Below are 20,486 nucleotides of genomic sequence, written 5' to 3' on the forward strand. Positions count from 1 at the left end.
TTAGTTATAGAAAATTGATTATAAATTCATATAGGGTATTAATGTCACAGAAGAAATTCTTTCAAACTAAATGTATGTAATAAGTATGTTATCATCTCGCTATTTAAGAATATGCTAATATTTGGTCTCGTACTTTTGAAATTATCAATTATTTCAATAATCAAATTCAAATTAAATATCAATTCATGTTAGGGTAGAAAAAGTCGGTATGTTTTTACCATTCAGTGTTCTAAAAAACTTAAATGTTCTACGTTCTTTAAATTAGCACTTTATAAAGATTGAAATGGCGTTACCATTTTATGACATACACTTGACCGCGTCTGATGACATCAGAGTTAGTAGTGGCTATCACGTCCGACAATAACTTATACTTTTTCTTTGTAGGTATACAACGTAAAAATGTGAAAAGGAGCTCTGAAAGTGAGCGAAAGTTAGTAAAGCGGACGATAACGATCGTATGCAAGAACAAATTTACCGAAGAGGTGCCCGATATAATAGAAAGAGAGATTGTTAAACACCGCTTTAATATACGGAAAATTTTGGAGTGTACAAACGCTACACCCATACGGTGTTTTGGCGGCAAAGGTTATGCCTGCTGTTTCTGCGATGAGCAATTCGCAGAACCGGCAGATTTGAAGCAGCACACCTTGGAAGCACACAGTTTAAACGCGAAAAAGGAATTTATGAAGGGTGGCGTTATGTCCAAGTATCTGGTGAAGCTGGACATAACGGCGTTGAAGTGTAATCTCTGCGAAGAGAGATTGGAAAGTGTCGATAAATTGACATGCCATTTGATTAGCGATCATGATATTAAAATGTTTACGGATATTAAGAATCATATAGTACCGTTTAAGTTCGATACGGAAGCGCTACGCTGTGCCATTTGTCTACAAGTCTACGCCAGATTCAAAGTTTTACTGGAACACATGAGCATACACTTTCGTAATTATATTTGCGAGACGTGCAACGCGGGTTTCGTCAACAGCGCCATGTTGAAAAATCATTCAACCGGCCACGAGGACGGGTCGTTTCAATGCGAGTTCTGTACCAAAGTCTTCTCGTCGCAGCGCAAGAAGAAGATGCACGAAAAGACGGTGCACATATACGCGAACAAGGTCAACCGCTGCGGTTACTGCAAAGAGATGTTCAGCTCGCATCGGCTCAAACTGAAACACCTAATCGACGTGCACGGAGTGAAAAACGTGGCTATCAAGTGCCAAGCCTGCGACAAGACGTTCGCATCGCAGAACCGCTTGCGGATACACACGAAACGCGACCACCTGGTCGAGCGGCGCTTCGCGTGTACAATGTGCGACATGCGGTTCTTTGTGAACCAAGAACTGAAGGACCACATGGTGAAGCACACGGGCGTTAGGACGTTCGAATGCGAGGTGTGCCACAAGGCGTACGGACGGCGGAAAACCTTGCGCGAACATATGAGGATACACGAGGACGATAGGCGATTCAAATGCGAACACTGCGGGCAGGCGTTCGTGCAGAAGTGCAGTTGGCGCGGCCACATGCGCACTAAGCACGGGGAAGACTTGTGATATAGAAGGTGAAATGTATTGGACAATCATCGAGTCATCTGTTGTCTTAACTTTAGTCGCGTCTCAAGTGAGCGTAGATATGCGTTCATAGGTCTTATTTGTTGAATTTGATTTTACAATACACAGGGTGCGAGAAATACTTTTTTATCCTGATGTTTCAACCACGGTCCCAAGTCTGCTAACTTTTGAAATGCTTCAACTGTCTATTAATTGGTACGTGCCAGAGTGGTCTGACAGATTTGGTAGTCTATTAAATATTTATGATGATTGAAACACAAGCGAATCGCAACTAAATACCATGATCAACTTATGCCATAGGATACCTTCGTTGGTAACACTGAGAATCGTCTCCTCGAGGCACGAAACAATCATGAACTATTATGTCACTATGTACTATTATGACTACTATATAGTAGTCTTGCAGAATACGAATCTTGTCACAACAATGGTTTGATATTAATTAACTGTCAATTGAATCGTAATGGTCTGTTGCTAAATTAACTACTAAAGTAACTACGAAACACTGGATATAGCGATTTAGTTATCGAGCCAGTCAAAGCAAACAATATTTTGATCTCCAATAAGTGATAAATTCAAAAACTTCCAAGTGTATACTAAACTTAGTATTAATAAAATGTAAATATAATATTTATTATATAGCTTATGTAGGTAGAAGGCGCGGTCGATGTCCACCTAAATTGTGAATGTACAAATTCAAAATGTTTAGATGGATAAAATATAGGACTGTTTGTTTTATAGTATTATAACCTAGTACTAGTATTATTTTTTAGTTTTTCGCTTCGGAAATTAAATTAACGATGTTCCTTATTCTTTATTTAAGACAGAATAAGTTTTCTTATTTCTTGTAATCAGAGGATACTGAACAACTCTGATGCATGTCTTGAGAGCTATAACTAATTGACTAATTACATAATTACGTTTTAGTTTCTTGATAGAACGTAGTGACATATATCTGCCAATGCACGTAACGCATTGTACTTGAATAAAGTACATTGCTTCATACATTAAATACCAGGGCCGAAAACAGGATAAAATTATTCGTATATTAAGCAATGTAAGGTGTAGAGAAATTTGGTTGCGAGTTCATTGTCTATGTAATAATGACTTAATTGTTAAAACTTAATTTTTTTTACTAGAAAGAGATTCCTGAATAGCAATAAAATTAACGTTTTCTTTATAGGTGTACAAGGCGAAATTAGCATTGAATGGGAAAGTGTAGATACATATAACACTGCGAAGACAGAGCCGGATAAGGTTAAGTGCAGTTTGAACGAAGAAATGAACAAGCATTGGCATAATATACGTGAGATTCTTAAGTGCTCTAACGCATCGCCGATACGCAGTTATGGAGGCCGGGGATACTTGTGTTGCTACTGTTCCGAGCAGTATCTAGACCCGTCAGACCTCAAACTGCATACCCTACATTCCCACGAGGGAATAGACGACGCCTGTTTCACTAAGAGAGCCCATTTGAACGGCTATTGCATTAAACTCGACATAACCGATCTGCGATGCCGGATATGCGAAGAGAACTTCGACGATTTGGACATCCTACTGGATCACCTGACGGACGAACACGACAGAAAAATATACACGGACATCAAAAATCTCATAGTGCCGTTCAAATTCGGCTCCGAAGAGTTGCAATGCTACCTGTGCATGGAGAAATTCGGCGCGTTCAAGATGCTGTTGGCGCACATGAATGTGCACATACGGAATTACGTGTGCGACTTCTGCGATGCGGGCTTCGTGAATGTGAAACAGTTGCGCGGCCATTCGGAGAGGCACAAGACGGGCGTGTTCAAGTGCGATCGGTGCGACAAGATATTCAGCACGACGCGAGCGTGCACCTTCCACGTGAATCGGGTGCACAACAAGAACAGTTTCATAAACAAGTGCGGCTACTGCCCGGAGGCGTTCAAGGAGTGCCGGCAGAAGCAGAAGCACCAGCTGGAGGTGCACGGCGTGGGGATGGTGATGCGATGCGAGCAGTGCGACCGCAGCTTCACGAGCCAGAGCGCGTACCGCGTGCACGTGAACCGGGACCATCTGAAGGAGCGACGGTTCGCGTGCACCATGTGCGAGATGAGATTCTTTAAATGCAACGATCTGTACGAGCATATGGTGAAGCACACGGGCGCGAGGGCTTTCAAGTGCGACGTCTGCGAAAAGGCGTTTGCGCGCCGGAAGACGCTGCGGGAGCACATGCGTATACATAGCGACGATAGGCGCTTCAAATGTCGACACTGCGGGCAAGGATTCATACAGAAATGCAATTGGCGGAGTCACATGCGATCCAAGCACGGCGAGCACGATTTGTAGACGTTTTAGTGATTTCTCAATGAGGAGGAGAATATTGTATAAGATAATTGCTCTCGGGGAAGGGTTATGTCGGATTCTTACAGGCTAAAACGCTATGAAGATTAAACTGTCTGTCAAATACGTGTATTGCGAATTATGCTCGTTATTGTTTACTAGCGGTCCGCCCCGGCTTCGCCTCTGGTACATATATAACTTATACGCTACCTCAATAAATGGGCTATTTAACAACGAAAGAATATTTCAAATCGGACCAGTACTTCCTAAGATTAGCGCGTTCAGACAAACAAATAAACTTCAGCTGACTGTAGACTGAAATCAAGTTTCGTGTTACAATATGCCTGTAGAATTGCGAACACATTCCGTTTCAGTTTAAATACTGAGTTCAATAGATTTTTATCTGTAAATGATTTACCAATAGTGTAGACGAATCAAACTTTAGCTTTTAAGGTATTTATTTGAATCTCGTAGGGTATTTTTAACAAAGAATGTGTTATTTTTAAAGAAACTTTAATATTAAAATCTCATCAAAATATTAGATAGTTATGTACTATATATATTGTATAGATCAAAAAAATTATGAATAAAATTCGACAAATTTAATTTTATCTATTTACTAAGTTATATTTTTAATAACATAGCAAAGGCTATGTGGATATCCTTAAATTACTGTGAAATGCAATAATATTTCACTTAACTTGCATCAAACATCATCGGTTAGTTAAAATTTTAATGAAATCTAATTAAATTAAACGAATAATTGATATGTTTTTATTATTTTGTTTATACGACGTATGTTGATAATGATTCAACATTTCATAATTCTAAATACCAAATTTCTCTAACGTCATAGTCATGAAGTAGGCATTTACCTTTAGTTTCTTTACTTATCTACCGAAGGGAGTATAACACTTGGTATCATCGTAGATATATAAGGTTTTAAACATCAGGTTTTTAGGTCAGAATTATTCTGGAACTCTTAATGTCTGATGAACTCCGGTTCCCTGAGAAATTACATATGGGTACTATCATAAAACCTGACTTTGACCGCCTCCTTGGTACAGTGGTTAACGCGTGAGCGTAGAACCGAGGGGTCCTGGGTTCAATTCCCGGTGGGGACGCACAAAAAAAAAATGTCTCGGTCTGGCAGGACACAGAAGGCTGATCACCTACTTGTCCATAAAGAAAATCGATCAGTGAAACGGATGTACATCATCTGCCCCATACCCCACTAGGGGACACGGGACTTCACTTAAACTATCATAAAACTCTATAAATCTCACACAACACCCCGCGAATATTATGTTTGTATGTTTTTATTAAGATTAGCACGTGTTGAGACATAACATAGTCAGAAAAACTTTAGAGCTATATGAATCAAAAACCTATTTCATACAAATCCTAAACTTTTTCTCATTATATATTTTAATGAAATGGATGTTATCATGTCAATTGTACTAACAATGTTCATATCAGGTTAGGGTTTCATAAACGTTTAAATTGAATATATTATTAACTACACCTTTTAAACGAAAGAGGTTCTATTAGTAATTTCGATTGAGCTTTTTTTTTTTTGGTTATGTGACTCGATAACTTCGCGGGCTTTTAATCGTCTGGCGTTTTTTTTTTTTTGTTTTGTCTTGATATCATTTGGATCCATTTTCGAATCTGGTACCTCGCTCTCCTTTAACGCCGGTGAATTTTTTTTTTTAGAAAGGTTTTATTCTTATGAGAATAATGTTTACTGAATTTAGTTTATGATCCGATCTCAAGTTTAGTTTTTGGAATTGTACATTATTTATTAGCAATCCAATAACTCGGAGAATCAAAAAACGATCCTTTGTAAATTTAATTCTAATTGTTTTATGTGTGAGTAGACGCCCGTCTCAGCTCCGTCCGGATATCGAGATTCCTGTTTTATCCCAAGGGAGTATTTAATCGGGATAAAAATTATCCCATCACCCAAGTCAGCTCATAGCCTGTCCGTACAGTAATTTCATCAAAACCCGTTCTGTAGTTTCAGCGTGATTGACGGACAAACATACAAAGAAACAAACTTTCACATTTATAATATTAGTGTGATTAAGAGTGAATACTTATTAGCTTCAAATAATAAGGATAGGGTGGTTGTATAGTGAATTTAATGTCGATTTTGATTAGTGATATATAAAAGATAGAAGCTGTTTCATGTGCAGACGAACCCACGTGCAATAACAAGTATTTATATAGCTCATGTCTTATGACTTACTCTGATGTATAAGCTATATTATTGTAAAGTTTCACTACAATCCATTCAGTACCTTTACGTGATAGGATAATAAACATCAATCCATCCATCCATCCATACAAACTGTCGCGTATATAATATTAGTAGGATTTTAAATACGACTTCATGAAGACTTCAGATATCTAGAGACTATTGTGAAATAGACAAAATTTCACATAAAATCGCGTTAAATTCTATTTGAAAGAAAGAAAGAAAGAAAGAAAGAAAGCAACATTTATTTGTAAAAATTCGTATGTACACACAATTTCAACTGGTTAAAATACAACGCATTCCTACGAACGAACAGTAAAGTGAACGTTTTCTTTATAGGTGAACGACGGGAGGGTATGGTTAATGGGATTACATTACCTGGCAGTGTGCAAAGAAAACTCACTGTGACCAGTCACAAAGCGTCCGAATTAAAAAAGCATTTAAATAACATTGGCGAGATATTGCGGTGGTCGAACGCGACACCGATCAGATGCTACGGTGGCAAGGGGTACTCGTGTTGTTTTTGCTCACAGCAATACACACACCCGTCGGATTTGAAGACGCACACCACGGGCACGCACGAGGGCATCAAAAATGCCTGCTTCACTAAGAAGTCCGATAGGAGCGCTTATCATATCAAACTAGATATAACATCGCTGCAATGCAATGTATGCAAGAGACATATCGACGATCTAGACGCTCTTATAGATCACCTAATTAACGAGCACCAAAAGAAAATATATACAGATGTCAAAAACCATATAGTGCCATTTAAGTTTGATAGCGATAGCGAACTGAGATGCTTCATCTGCTTGAACACGTTCAGTGCGTTCAAAATGCTCTTAGCGCATATGAATGTGCACATCAGAAATTACGTTTGCGACGTATGCGATGCGGGATTTGTTTATAGCAAACAACTGAAACTACACTATCAGTCACATTTGACCGGCACGTTTAAATGCGATCACTGCGAGAAAGTTTTCGCAACGATGCAAAGGTGTAGGTCGCATATGAAGTCTATTCACGGCAATAATAAGTTTTTGAACAAATGCGGGTACTGCGAAGAAACGTTCAAAGAACACCGTCAGAAGCAGAGGCATATTAACAAGGTGCACGGTGTCGTGTTCGCGCTCAAGTGCACGGCGTGCGATCGCAGCTTCACCACCCAAAGGCAGCACCACATTCACATGCAACGCGATCATCTACTGGAAAGACGGCATCCGTGTAATCAGTGCGATATGAAATTCTACACGTCCGGCCAGCTGAAGGATCACATGGTGAAGCATTTGGGCCTCCGCGAGTACAAGTGCGATGTGTGCTTGAAGTCGTACGGTCGCAAATCGACCCTGCTCGAACACCTGAGGATCCACGCAGACGACAGGCGGTACAAATGTGACGTGTGCGGGCTCGCGTTCGTGCAGAAGTGTAGCTGGAGAGGACACGTGCGGGCGAAACATGGCCAAGACGTTAAATTTAACTGATACTAACGTAGCATGTAGTTGTTTACCCATCCGCGAAAAGTTTGAAGGTTGAAGAAGACAGAGAATTAATAGCGCTTTCCTTTATAGGTGGTCGGAGTGAAGCCAATCGGCAAAGGAAAAGCTGTAAGGATGCATCGCCGCCTCTTGATAGCGATGAAGCAGCCGGCAAGATTGGAGGTCTCACTGATGGGAAAAAGGCATTATACAAACATTTCGTGAATATACGAGAAATACTCAAGTGCTCGAACGCCACCGTGTTCCGCGCTTACCGTCGAATAGGATTCGCGTGCGCTTATTGCGACAAAGAATATCCCGATCCCGCTGATCTGAAAAAACATAGCCTAGCCTCGCACGAAGGTATCGATGGAGCATTCTTCTCTGAAAAGCGAGACTTGAGTAGATTTACGCTTAAATTGGATATAACAGACTTGCGTTGTAGCATTTGCGATCGCGCCATTGACAACTTGGATCTGTTGATTAGCCACCTGAAAAACGAACACGGCAAAACGTTACACACGGATATCAAGAGTCAAATTGTACCGTTCAAGTTTCACAGCGAAGCGCTCACGTGTTACATATGCCTGAATAGGTTCAATCGGTTCAAATCGCTGTTGGAACACATGGCGATGCACATGGGCAACTATGTGTGCGACACTTGCGGCGCGGGATTCATAACGCGCAGGCGCCTCGCGGCCCACGTGCGCAACCACAACGTGGGCGTTTTTAAATGCAATCTGTGCGAGAAAGTTTTCGATACGTTGGTGAAGAGACAGTCGCACGTGAGAAATATGCATTCGACGAAGAAAATTGTGCACCGATGCGGCAATTGCGAAGCAGCGTTCGACACGTATCGAGCCAAGGAGCGGCATCTCGTGCAGGCGCACGGTCACACGACGCTCAAATGCGAGACGTGCAACAAGACGTTTCTGCACCAGAAGGGCTACTATATCCACATGAAGCGGGACCACCTGATGGAGAGGAAATTCGGGTGCGAATTTTGCGAGAAAACCTTCTTCACGAGCAGAGAGGCGAAGGACCACAGCTTGACGCACACGCGGTTGAAGAACTACCACTGCGACATTTGTCTGAAATCCTTCGGGCGGAAGGATACGTTGAGGGGACATTTGCGCATACACGCCGATGACAGGAGGTTCAAATGCCAGCATTGTCAGCAGTCGTTCGTGCAAAAGTGCACGTGGAAGAGTCACGTGAAGAGTAAACACGGGCAGATCGTTTCTTGAAGAGTTTGTCCATTAGTTTTTTTTTTTTTACGTCACAGTCGGCAATGGAGCTGGTGGGACGCCTGATGGTAAACGCTACCACCGCCCATGAACATTTGGAGAGGCATAAGGTCCATTGCAAGGACCTTAGTCCTCAACAAATGGATTGCCGACTTTAAACTGAAGGGATTAAGAAAGGATTGGCGAGAGGAATAAAGGAAAGGACTGGGTAGGTTAAGGAAAAGGTTATTTGGGCGTAATTATTGCATTGTTATTATGACTTACTTGACTTAGGTTCCTATGTCCCCTAGCTGGGGCAGAGGGCATCAACCGTGTTCTATTGTTAATTATTATTATAGTGTCTTGATATTTTGTATGTGTAATTAAATACGAGTACGTTATACATCCTATTAATATTATAAATGCGAAAGTTTGTAAGTATGTATGTATGGATGTTTGTTACTCTTTCACGTAAAAACTACTGAACCAATTGCAATGAAATTTGGTACGTAGACAGACTGGATAACTGGAATAACATATAGGCAACTTTTTATTCCGATATTCCTACGGGATACGGACTTACGCGGGTGAAACCGCGGGGCACAGCTAGTCTATAATATATAAGTTCCTTTAAAGGGCTTAAGGACTCGTGTACACTGAGTGGATCTCCTGTTTATTTATCTCTTTTTAAATCAAATTATTCTTTATTAACTTTAACTTGTATAAATAAATGTATTTTCTTTCTTTCTTTATACAATATCTGACAAGATCCGTTTATTTTATAACTTGAAATATATCCGCGATATGGAAATAGTTCAAGAATCTCTGTAAGGATAAATAATGTATATTGTATGAACAAGATTATGTTTCTTAACATTGGACTTACGAAACGTTTAAAACCGATTTGCTTCGTATAAGTCTATAGCATAAGTTAAATATATTTCTATCTGTACTTATAAAATTTATCGTTTATGCAACTAGTGAATGCTAGAGAGTATCTAAAGTCAATTATGTTCTTGATGGGGGTTGAGTTAAGTACCTGATGGGGGTTGAGTTTACTGATGGCGATGTAAATTTATGTAGTCAATTAAACCACCAGTCCTCCTCAATATTGCGTATATTACCCGATGCAAGATGACTCGACACAATTTCATCTAGTTGTTCGTGCGACGGTTACCTACAGAACAACTGAATTTGAAAATAACGTCCTCGCCATGATGACTTATTGACGAGTGACGTTTTGACATAATAATAAAACGATTAGACTATAAGAATACACGGCAATATCTTAAATTAGCTTTCCGCCCGCGACTTCGCCCGCGTGAATTTCGGTTATATCGCTTTCATCTCCCAATTTCAACTCGCCCTATCTACCCTTTTTTTCTCGATGAAAATCATCCAATGTTCATGTCCCAGCCCAAGTTCAGTTCTACCTTCATACCAAATAATATCAAAATTGGTTCAGTGTTTTAGGCGTGAAAGCGCAACAGACAGACAGAGTTACTTTTGCATTTATAATATTAGTAGGGATAGATTCTAAAATAACAGAATTTTATAAGAGAACTAGGCGTATCGTCAAAGTGATTCATATATCACGTACGTGTCGACTGACGATCGAAAAACAAATGTTTAAAGTCACGAATGGTTCGGATTCCGCCTCTTGATAGATTTTTTTTTCTATTCTGTAAATATAAAGCATTTGAATGGAATGAAATTTAAAAAAAATCTGTTCTCACATTTATTTAGCTACATCCACAAACTGAGTAATAAAAAGCAAGCTTATGTATATAAGATATTCTATACACAACGTACATACATATATAGACTATGTCACTCGGTGAAGTTGCAGCTTTCTAACGGTGGCAGAATATCGAAATTGGTCCAGCAGTTTTAATGTGAAAACATTATAGACATACATATAAATCTTTCCTCTTTATTATATTAATTTAGGTAGACTTGGAATATAGTGTAACGACAGATTTCATAAAAAAAACTTATCGATATGTGAATCGTAGTATTTGTATGATTTTTTTTTTCAATCGGTCGAGTAATTATTAAGATAAATCCTAACAAACAAACAAACATACATACATACAAACAAACAAGCAAGTAAGCAAAATATTATAAGTTGTGTATTCAATATAACTTTTGCGTAATCTGTATCTGTAAATCTGATGATTTGTAATATTTATCGAAGTATTTATTTATATTTGAAAACTGAAATAAAACGCTATTTCAAGTACCTACCACTGTTGTAATATATTTGAGTCGTTTTTTTTTAATGAGAAACCATTGTAATTGCAATGCAAAAGAAGAAATAAATGTTTCTAAATTATATATTGGTTTTATTGAAACTAGAACATGACTTAAAACTTTAATTGATATTGTTTTTTTTAATTGGTTATGTGGAAAAGACTCGGGTCGGGTTTATGACTAATCGACTACTAAATCGACACTTTGTAGAGATCTGTTCAGTCTTGCTTCGATTTAAAAAAGGAGGACGTTATTAATTACATGGTATTTTTATGTTTGTTACCTCATAACTTTTTACTGGATGTACCGATTTTCATTTTTTTTTTTTTTTGAGTAACTCAACTGAACAAAAAAACATGTACATCACAGAAATTAAAGATTTTTCTTAACGGATATTAAAAGCGATTTATTCATTTTATTAACCCGACGTTTCGAATAGTTTGCAGGCGAGCGTGATCACGGGGAGACTGGTCTTTAATTTCTAAATTTATAATACTCGCGTAAAATGAAACACAAGAAAACACTATATACATCTTATTTAACTCGATTATGAACAAATAGTAGAGATACTTTGTATTTGAATATCTTCCCTTAAGCATAACTGTAGGTTCATCCGCGCGTCACTCATTAATTTTCACTATGAGGCTGTTATAATTCGCCAATGCATCGACCAAACACGTCCTATAATATGTCACAAAGCAACTACAACTTGCAAAATTTTGTTTATAGGTCCTCCGCAACGCGAGAGTGTCAATTTGAAACTGAATAGACATTCTGGTAAACCGCTGAAAGGGGTAAGAGCAGGACGGGATGACTTTAGTGAAAAACACCGGTCTAACCTTTGTAATGTATTGATGCATTCGAATGCTACGCTGATAAAAAGCAGTGATGATAAGGGCTACACATGCGTTTTCTGCCCAGCACGATACAAGAAACCTGCCCACTTGAAAGAACATTTCTTAAATACACACACGAGAAATTGCCTTCAGGAGATTCGATCACTTCGTCCATACACTGTTAAATTGGATATCACCAATCTAAAGTGCACTATTTGCGGATTAAATACAACAATGTTACAAGATCTGTTGGATCATTTACATAATTTTCACGATAAAGTTATATACAAGGATATTCAAAACCATTTGGTGTCTTATAAATTTCACGGTGATAGTTTTCGATGCGTGTTCTGTAAAGAGGAGTTTCGTAGATTCCGCGCGTTGAACTATCACATGAATAAACACTATCGGAATTATGAATGTGAATTTTGTCACGCTGGTTTCATAAATAACGATATTTTAAGGTGCCACAAGCGAATGCATAGAAATGAAATGGTGTATGAAACATTAACAAACAAACGTAAAAGTAAAGATAGTGATATTGAGAATGTAGATGATGATTGTGCTGAAGCAGACGGTTTCAATGAGACTTCAACGGATATTAACTTAAATGTATGTAGTGTATGCGATGAATACTTCGCAAATGAAGAGTTGCTTGATAATCACGTCCTAAACGAACACTCGCTTAAAATGGAACATAACTGTGAAGATTGTAATGTGAAATTTATAACAGCAGATGGGTTAAAGCATCATCAGCAAAATCATAGAGAATTCAAACAGAATCAATGTTACTTGTGTCTTAGTTCGTTTAAAGATGAGGGTGATTTACGTAATCACTTGATGACCCATGCTAATGGTATTGATTTTAAATGTACAGAATGTGATTTGTTATTTGTAGACGAAACAGAGTTGCAAGAACATAAGGAAACGAAGCATTGTAAGTTATTCCGAGATCGTATGAATTATCCTTTGATATTGAAAATAGACGTAACTTATGACATTTTGTTTTCTTCATTTTAGGTACCCCCGAAACAGACGATAAAGTCGATAGTAAAAGGAAAACATCAAACAGAGCTAAATCTAGTGGAGATGTCGATAAGAAAAATGGGCGGTCAGCATTGAGAATTAAATTTCGTGAAAATGTGCTTGAAGTTTTGTATAATTCTAACGCAACGACTATACGAAATTGTGTTGATTATGGATACACGTGTTGTTTTTGCTCCGAATATTATGAGCGTCCGGAGGATTTGAAAATACATAACTTGGAAAGTCACGATAAATCGGCCTTAAGGAATGGAATGAAGGCAACTCATATGAACACATTAGCTCTGAAATTAGATATAACTGGACTACGATGTACGCTCTGTGATACTGAGATGAATATGTTAGATGACTTATTAAACCACCTTAGAGAGATACACAACAGACCAATCCACACAGATATAGACAATTACATGGTGCCCTTCAAGTTCGAAGACGAGGTCTTACGTTGTACATTTTGTCGGCAGGAATTTATCAAATTCAAACTCCTAATGGAACATATAAATATACATTATCGAAATTTCGTGTGCGAAGTGTGCGATCATGGATTTATAAGTCCGGTTGTTTATCGATCTCACCGCAGGATACATGAAATCGGCAATTTCAAATGCGACTACTGCGACAGAGTTATGGACACCAGAACGAAAAAATTGAACCACGAGAGGGTGTCGCATGGGCGTTGGAAAAATTTCGATGGCAAAGCGTCGAAATACGTGAACAAATGCCAGTACTGTAATCAATTGTTCAACGGATATCACAAGAAGCAAAAGCACCTGGCGGAGGTCCACGGGGTGAAAATGCCCGGCTTTCAATGCAAGGCCTGTGATCGCACGTTCCCAAATCGTCAACGATACACGATACACATAAAGAGGGATCATTTAATGGAACGCAAACATAATTGTACGGTGTGCGACAAGAAATTTTTCACGTCCGTCACCTTGAAGCATCACTTGCTTAGCCATTCGGGTTTGAAGAAGTATCAGTGTGATATTTGTATGAAGTCATATGGCAGGAAGAGTACGTTGCGTGAACATCTGCGTATCCACGCGGATGATAGGAAATACGTGTGCGGGCAGTGTGGACAATCGTTTATACAGAAATGTAGTTGGGCTGGTCATATGCGCGCTAAACATTCGGAAATAGTGTGATAGAATGAGGAGGCAAAAGGAAGTTGTTCAATTTAGCGTTGATTCCTCTTTTTTTTCTTATTTAGTTTATAAGTTGTTAACTATCCAATATTATATATCTATATTTTTAATTAAATTACTAAGTGATATAGAGTAAATGGTTTTTTAATTTACCACATTATAGTAGCCCAAATAATTAAAAATAACAAGAGAAACATCAAACCTAGCAAGGCAATTTTTACTAATTATATAAATAACCAATATTTTTCAATTTTTTATGATTTTTATTACTCAAAATGAAAGCGATGAATATTTATGAAAGAAAGTCATATAAAATGATGAATATATTATAAAATCAAGATACATATATGGGAAAGAGCGAGCAGTGAAACGGCTAGAAGATGTTGTTATAATTGGACGTTTTCTTTATAGGTGCTCGACGTAGCCTCAAAACTGAAACAACAGAGATTAAATCAGGACAATCAGATGAATTGAATGACGAAATTATGCCAATTGGAGAGACGATTGCAGGAAAGAAAAGAGGTGAAGAATTGGCGAAACATAAAATTAATCTTATAGCGATCCTTAAGAATTCGAATGCGACTCCTATCCGATGTAGAGGCGGAATAGGCTATGCGTGTTGTTATTGCGCACAGGAATTCCCAGATCCTAAGGATTTGAAGACGCATACGATGCAAACGCATGAAGAGAAAACGAGACTACGGTTAATGGATGGAAAAGACATCTATAAATTTCACGCAAAGCTCGATATAACCGACCTAAAGTGTAGTATTTGCGCCAGTAATATTGAAGATCTGGAAAAACTTATTGAACATCTTAGAAACAAGCATAACGTTCTAATGCACATGGATGTGAAAAATCAACTGGTTCCCTTCAAGTTCGATAGTGAAGGTCTGAAATGTTTCATATGTTTCAGCGCGTATCATAAATTCAAATCACTTCTAGAACATATGAACGTTCATTACAGAAATTACATATGTGACGTGTGCAACGCTGGATTTGTGAACCGGTGCATGCTCGCTCGACATGCGGAGAGCCACAAGCTCGGGTCGTTCAAATGTGTGTTCTGTTCGAAGGTATTTGACACGCACAGGAAGAAACGGTCGCACGAGAAATGCGTACACACGCATTCAGAGATACTCAACAGATGCGGCTATTGTAACGAGAAGTTTAGGGACTATCGGAAAAAAGAGAAACACCTAATAACTGTTCATGGTGCGGTCAATATCGAAACGAAATGCCAAGCTTGTGATAGGACGTTTACAAATCAAAAAGAGTATAATGCGCACGTGAAGCGGTTGCATTTGATGGACAAGCGACACAAATGTCCTGAGTGCGATATGTCCTTTTTTACGACTGGAGAGCTGAAGGATCATGTCGTGAAGCACACGGGTTCAAGGCAGTTTGAATGTGAGGTGTGTCATAAGACGTACGGAAGAAGGAAGACTCTGCGGGAACACATGAGAATACATAAAGACGATAGACGTTTTAAGTGTGACCATTGTGGGCAAGCGTTTGTTCAGAAGTGCAGTTGGCGTGGGCACATGCGAGCGAAGCATGGCGAAAAGGTCTAATGACATTCGCATGTAGGTTGTTGTGTATAAATTTTTAGGATTTTCTATACGTACCTTAAATGTATCAGACATTTTAATATTGCTACAGATACTGAAGAAAAATATGAATTTTTAGAATAAAAAAAGAAATAATTGTATTTGACGATTTAAATCATAAAATTGATCTGTTAAATATAGCTTAACGCTGCTAAGTTTTCCTGTAAACGATGTCATGTTAACTATTAATTATCTTAACCTCTGTTGAGGGTGTTTAGGCTGTTTTGTTGGATTTAACCGAAATATTGCCTTGATAATTTTAAAACATATGTTAACATAATGTTCCTAGACCATTCACAAATTTATGCTATATCGATGTGACATTCAAATTAAATTATTATTTTAGGTGATTCATGATTCAAAACTTGAGCCGGTTCAGACACTTTAAATTATAACATAATATATCTTAACTATAATTAAAATGTACGTTTGAAGATATCATTCGGTATTTAAGGAAGATGTTATTTACAAAAAAGCTATGCAAATAATACCATGTATGTATATCGTAATCGTTTGATCTATTTCAAGAAATTCATATGTAACTGAGACATAATCACCACGTTTGTAATATATACTTTTGTTTATAGGTAAAAGGGTACGGTTGAAGTCTGACAGCAGGGAAACTGCTAAGACTGTAGCCAATGAAAACAGTGATACACCGAAAGTGACACTAGGTAAAGAGTTGACTAAGCACCGAACGAATATTAGAGAGATTATCCGTTGGTCCAACGCGACTCCGATACGATGTAGAGGTGGTATAGGATATGCGTGCTGTTTCTGTTCAAACCAATACCCGGATCCAGCCGATCTTAAACGACACACAATAGACGGTCACGATGAGGAAACCAAACGAGACTTCATGAAAGGCAAAGATATGTACGGCTTCTTTGTCAAATTGGACATCACGTCCCTCGTGTGCAATATTTGCCTGCGGAATATCAACACCCTTGAAAATCTAATGACGCACCTCAAGGAGGAACACGACAAGAACATACACACGGATATCAATAACCACATACTGCCGTTCAAATTCGAAAGCGAGACGCTCAAGTGTTTCATATGCTTGAACGTTTTCAACAAATTCAAAGCCTTGCAAGAGCACATGCACACGCATTACAGGAATTTCATTTGCGAAGTGTGCGACGCCGGCTTTGTGAATAAGCACCTGCTGCTGTGCCACAGGGAGGGCCATAAGAAAGGCACGTTTGAGTGCAAGCAGTGCACGGACGTGTTCGACACGGTGCGCAAAATGAAGCAGCACGTGCGGAAAGTGCACAACGGAAGCCTGCCGCACAAATGCGGTTATTGCAACGAGAGATTCAAAGAGAACTTTCACAAGAACGAACACTTGGCGAAGGTGCACGGTGTCGTAGGGCCGGCCATTAAGTGCCAAGCGTGCGATAGGACGTTCGCCACGCAACAGACGTGGTTGTTGCACACGAAGAAGTATCATCTGATGCAGAGGCAGTATAAATGCTCCCGCTGCGAAATGGACTTCTTTTCGAAGAGGGAACTCAATGATCACATGGTGAAGCATACAGGGACTAGAGAGTATAGATGCGATATATGCTTTAAGTGTTACGGGCGGTTGAAGACGCTCAAGGAGCACCTGCGGAGACTGCATTCGGACGAAAGAAGAAGGAACTGAGATCGTTAAAATAGTGCTTTCTGCGCTCATCTTAAGGTTGAATGCCGTGTGACAATTTATTATAAAGAGAATCTTAGCATAAGTCAAGATATTATTTAAACTCGACGTCAAATGTATCGTAAACAGATCTTATTATTATTTAATTTTGTACGGTTGCATGTATGTTTGTTTGATGTTTACATATTTATTGAAGTTTAATTTTGAAATAAATTTTTATCGGAATATTTATTGAGTATGATTATTATTCATGCATTGTATTTGTGTGCATTTGCCAACCGCTAACCATACAATGGAGTAATAAAACCCAACAATTTTATTCTGATAAGTGCCGAATTATATTATTAGAAGATGTTTCTTATTTGTACCGGTCTGCATGTTTTTAAATTTTTATATACATGGGTGGATAAATATATAGATCATCTTTTGTTTGACCCAATAAATAACCATTTATCTTGTAATGTGTATATTACACTTAATATTAACCCCAGACTCTTAGTATAGCATACGCTGTATTTCAGAAGCCTGTGTCTTCTCGATGGAAGTCCATGAAATGTTCATATGAAATTTAAAATTCTACAATTTACACATATACTAGAAACAAAATAAATAGAAGTTTCGTTACGAGATCATGCGTTTTAATGAGTTAGGTTCGTAAAAGCTCCTATATTGCTATAATAAGTATGAAATACTAATAATAATATCCTAGATCGAAATAAATTTATTTCTTTCTTTCTTTCTTCTTTCTTTCTTTCTAGATCGAAATAAATTTAACCACAAAGTTATGTAATTTTGATTAAAAAGCAATTCTTTTGACAGTTTCCATTATTTTATTACATAAAGCGATTACGATTACTTACGAAAATATCTTATTAAGCGTTTATTATTCTATTTATAAACTAGTATGTAGGATATTTTCTAACATAAGATTATTCGATCAAAACGAAATATATTTTGCCTATAATTGTCGTTAATGGCAGGCGAGTATCTTTTAATGGTGATATTGTTTCTATCAATCGTGACGCCAAGTGTCTGGAAGATGCATGACTAATGACGAATTTATGTTTGTAGGTGTCCGAACGATTACGATAGAACGGAGAAAAACGGAACCTCTTTTGGATTTGAAGATAGTGCGTCGCGGAGTTAAAATGAATGAGGCTAAGAAAAACCAACAGAACTTGAAGAATATATTGCTATATTCAAACGCTAATCCGATAAGGAATAAGGACAGTCTCGGATACGGTTGTGCGTTCTGCCCAGAACAGTTTCCTGATACAACAGACCTGAAGAAGCACTTTTTGAATGAGCACAACAGCGATAGACTTATAAAATTCATGTCTACGAGGCTGTTTGAACAGGTCGTTAAGCTGGACATAACATTTTTGAATTGTGCTCTGTGTGATAAAGAAATTCCTCAATTAGACGATTTGATTCTACATCTGAAATCGGAGCATGGGAAAAATATGCACACCGATATAAAAAGTCCGATCGTGCCGTTTAAATTCGATTCGCCGGAACTGCGTTGCGCTGTTTGCTTGGCTGAGTACACGACATTCAAACTTTTGCAGGAGCACATGAACTCTCACTTCGGCAATCACGTTTGCAATGTGTGTGGGCGATGCTATATGACAGCGAGGCTCCTCGTCGGCCACATAAAGAGGCACAACACTGGCGACTTCAAATGTGATCAATGCGATAAAGTGTTCAGCAATCAGGAGAAGTTGCGGGATCACCAGAGGCGAACACACCTCGGCTTAGGGAAAAGGAACAAGTGTCAAGTGTGCAACGAACGATTCCTGGATTACTGGAAGAAAATCGACCACATGATTAAGGAACACGGTGCGCCGCCTGTTATACTAAAGTGTCAGGCGTGCGAAAGAACATTCCAGAACCAGAGGGCGCTGTCGAGGCATACGAAGAAGGATCATCTGTTGGAGCGTCGTCATAAATGTGAAGAGTGTGATATGAGGTTTTTCAGTAAAGGTGGATTGCAACGACACATGGCCAAGCATACTGGACTGAGACAGTTTCAATGTGATGTGTGCTTCAAAGCGTATGGGAGGAAGAATACGTTAAGAGAACATATGCGGATACACGCTGATGATAGGAGATTTGCGTGCAGCCATTGTGGGCAGGCGTTTGTCCAGAAATGTAGTTGGCGGAGTCACATGAGGTCGAAGCATGGTGAAGAAGTATAACAGCTCATTTAGTTAATAACAGCTTTAAAGTTTATTCTTAATTCAATGATAGGTGAAATATTAAATTGCAAATAAATGCGTATTATGTTTCCTCGGTCTTTTATTCGTTTTGTTTTTGCCTTTTAGGTTACGGTTTTCGTAATCTTGCTGTTTACGGCTTTCAAATTTTCATTGACAGGAAACTGAAAGGAAATTGTTATAATTTTTAAGCAAATCAAGTTACTTATATTATTTTAAATGAGACAAGAGGCTCTTTGGTATGTCTGTGCAAAATCTCGAAACGAACTGACTTTATTGAAACACATAATTAAAATAATAACGTTAACCACTGATATAGCCGGTCGTAAATCAATACTTATTCTTACAAGTATTTAGTACCTAAGTTCAATACTTAAGATTACTGAACGTATAATTGTCATCATAATTTGAGTTTGAGTTTGAAAAGTGATCCATTTTGAAAAAGATTAAATGCAAGTAAACAACCTCTAATTAATTTGAAATTTCCTAAAGCATCGAGTATTTTTGTACGTAGAAAGTATCTAGTTTTCGAGTTAGTAGTATTTGTGTATGTGTGAGACTCGACCACGGAATGATGAGAATATTTGTTGTAGGTCGCTTCGGAAGAAAGAAGATATTTGTTTTAAAAATCGACAAAAAAGAGGAAAAACTGTCGCTCGGGAAAGCGACGGTATCACTTAAAAGACACGTTGAGGTTGAAAAACATCAACATAATATAAAAGAGATACTGCTTAACTCGAACGCTACTCCAATACGAAGTAAAGTCGGCGTTGGTTACACGTGTTGTTTCTGCACAAATAAATACCCAGATCCGAAAGATCTGAAGCGCCACACATTAGATGCTCACGACGATCACACAAAATCAAACTTTATGAAAGGCAAACATATG

General features: G+C 38.3%; 1 protein-coding gene across 1 annotated transcript; it reads left to right on the plus strand.

Moving 5' to 3' along the window:
• Positions 1-15,565: 15,565 nt before the first annotated feature.
• Positions 15,566-17,578, plus strand: LOC119838943 (myoneurin-like). The gene is made up of 2 exons (XM_038365094.1): positions 15,566-15,712; positions 16,324-17,578. The coding sequence occupies exons 1-2, from the start codon at positions 15,700-15,702 to the stop codon at positions 17,382-17,384; spliced, it is 1,074 nt and encodes a 357-aa protein (XP_038221022.1). The 5' UTR covers positions 15,566-15,699; the 3' UTR covers positions 17,385-17,578.
• The last annotated feature ends 2,908 nt before the right edge of the window (positions 17,579-20,486 follow it).

The sequence above is a fragment of the Zerene cesonia genome, unplaced genomic scaffold, assembly GCF_012273895.1.
Source record: "Zerene cesonia ecotype Mississippi unplaced genomic scaffold, Zerene_cesonia_1.1 Zces_u006, whole genome shotgun sequence".
NCBI lineage: Eukaryota > Metazoa > Arthropoda > Insecta > Lepidoptera > Pieridae > Zerene > Zerene cesonia.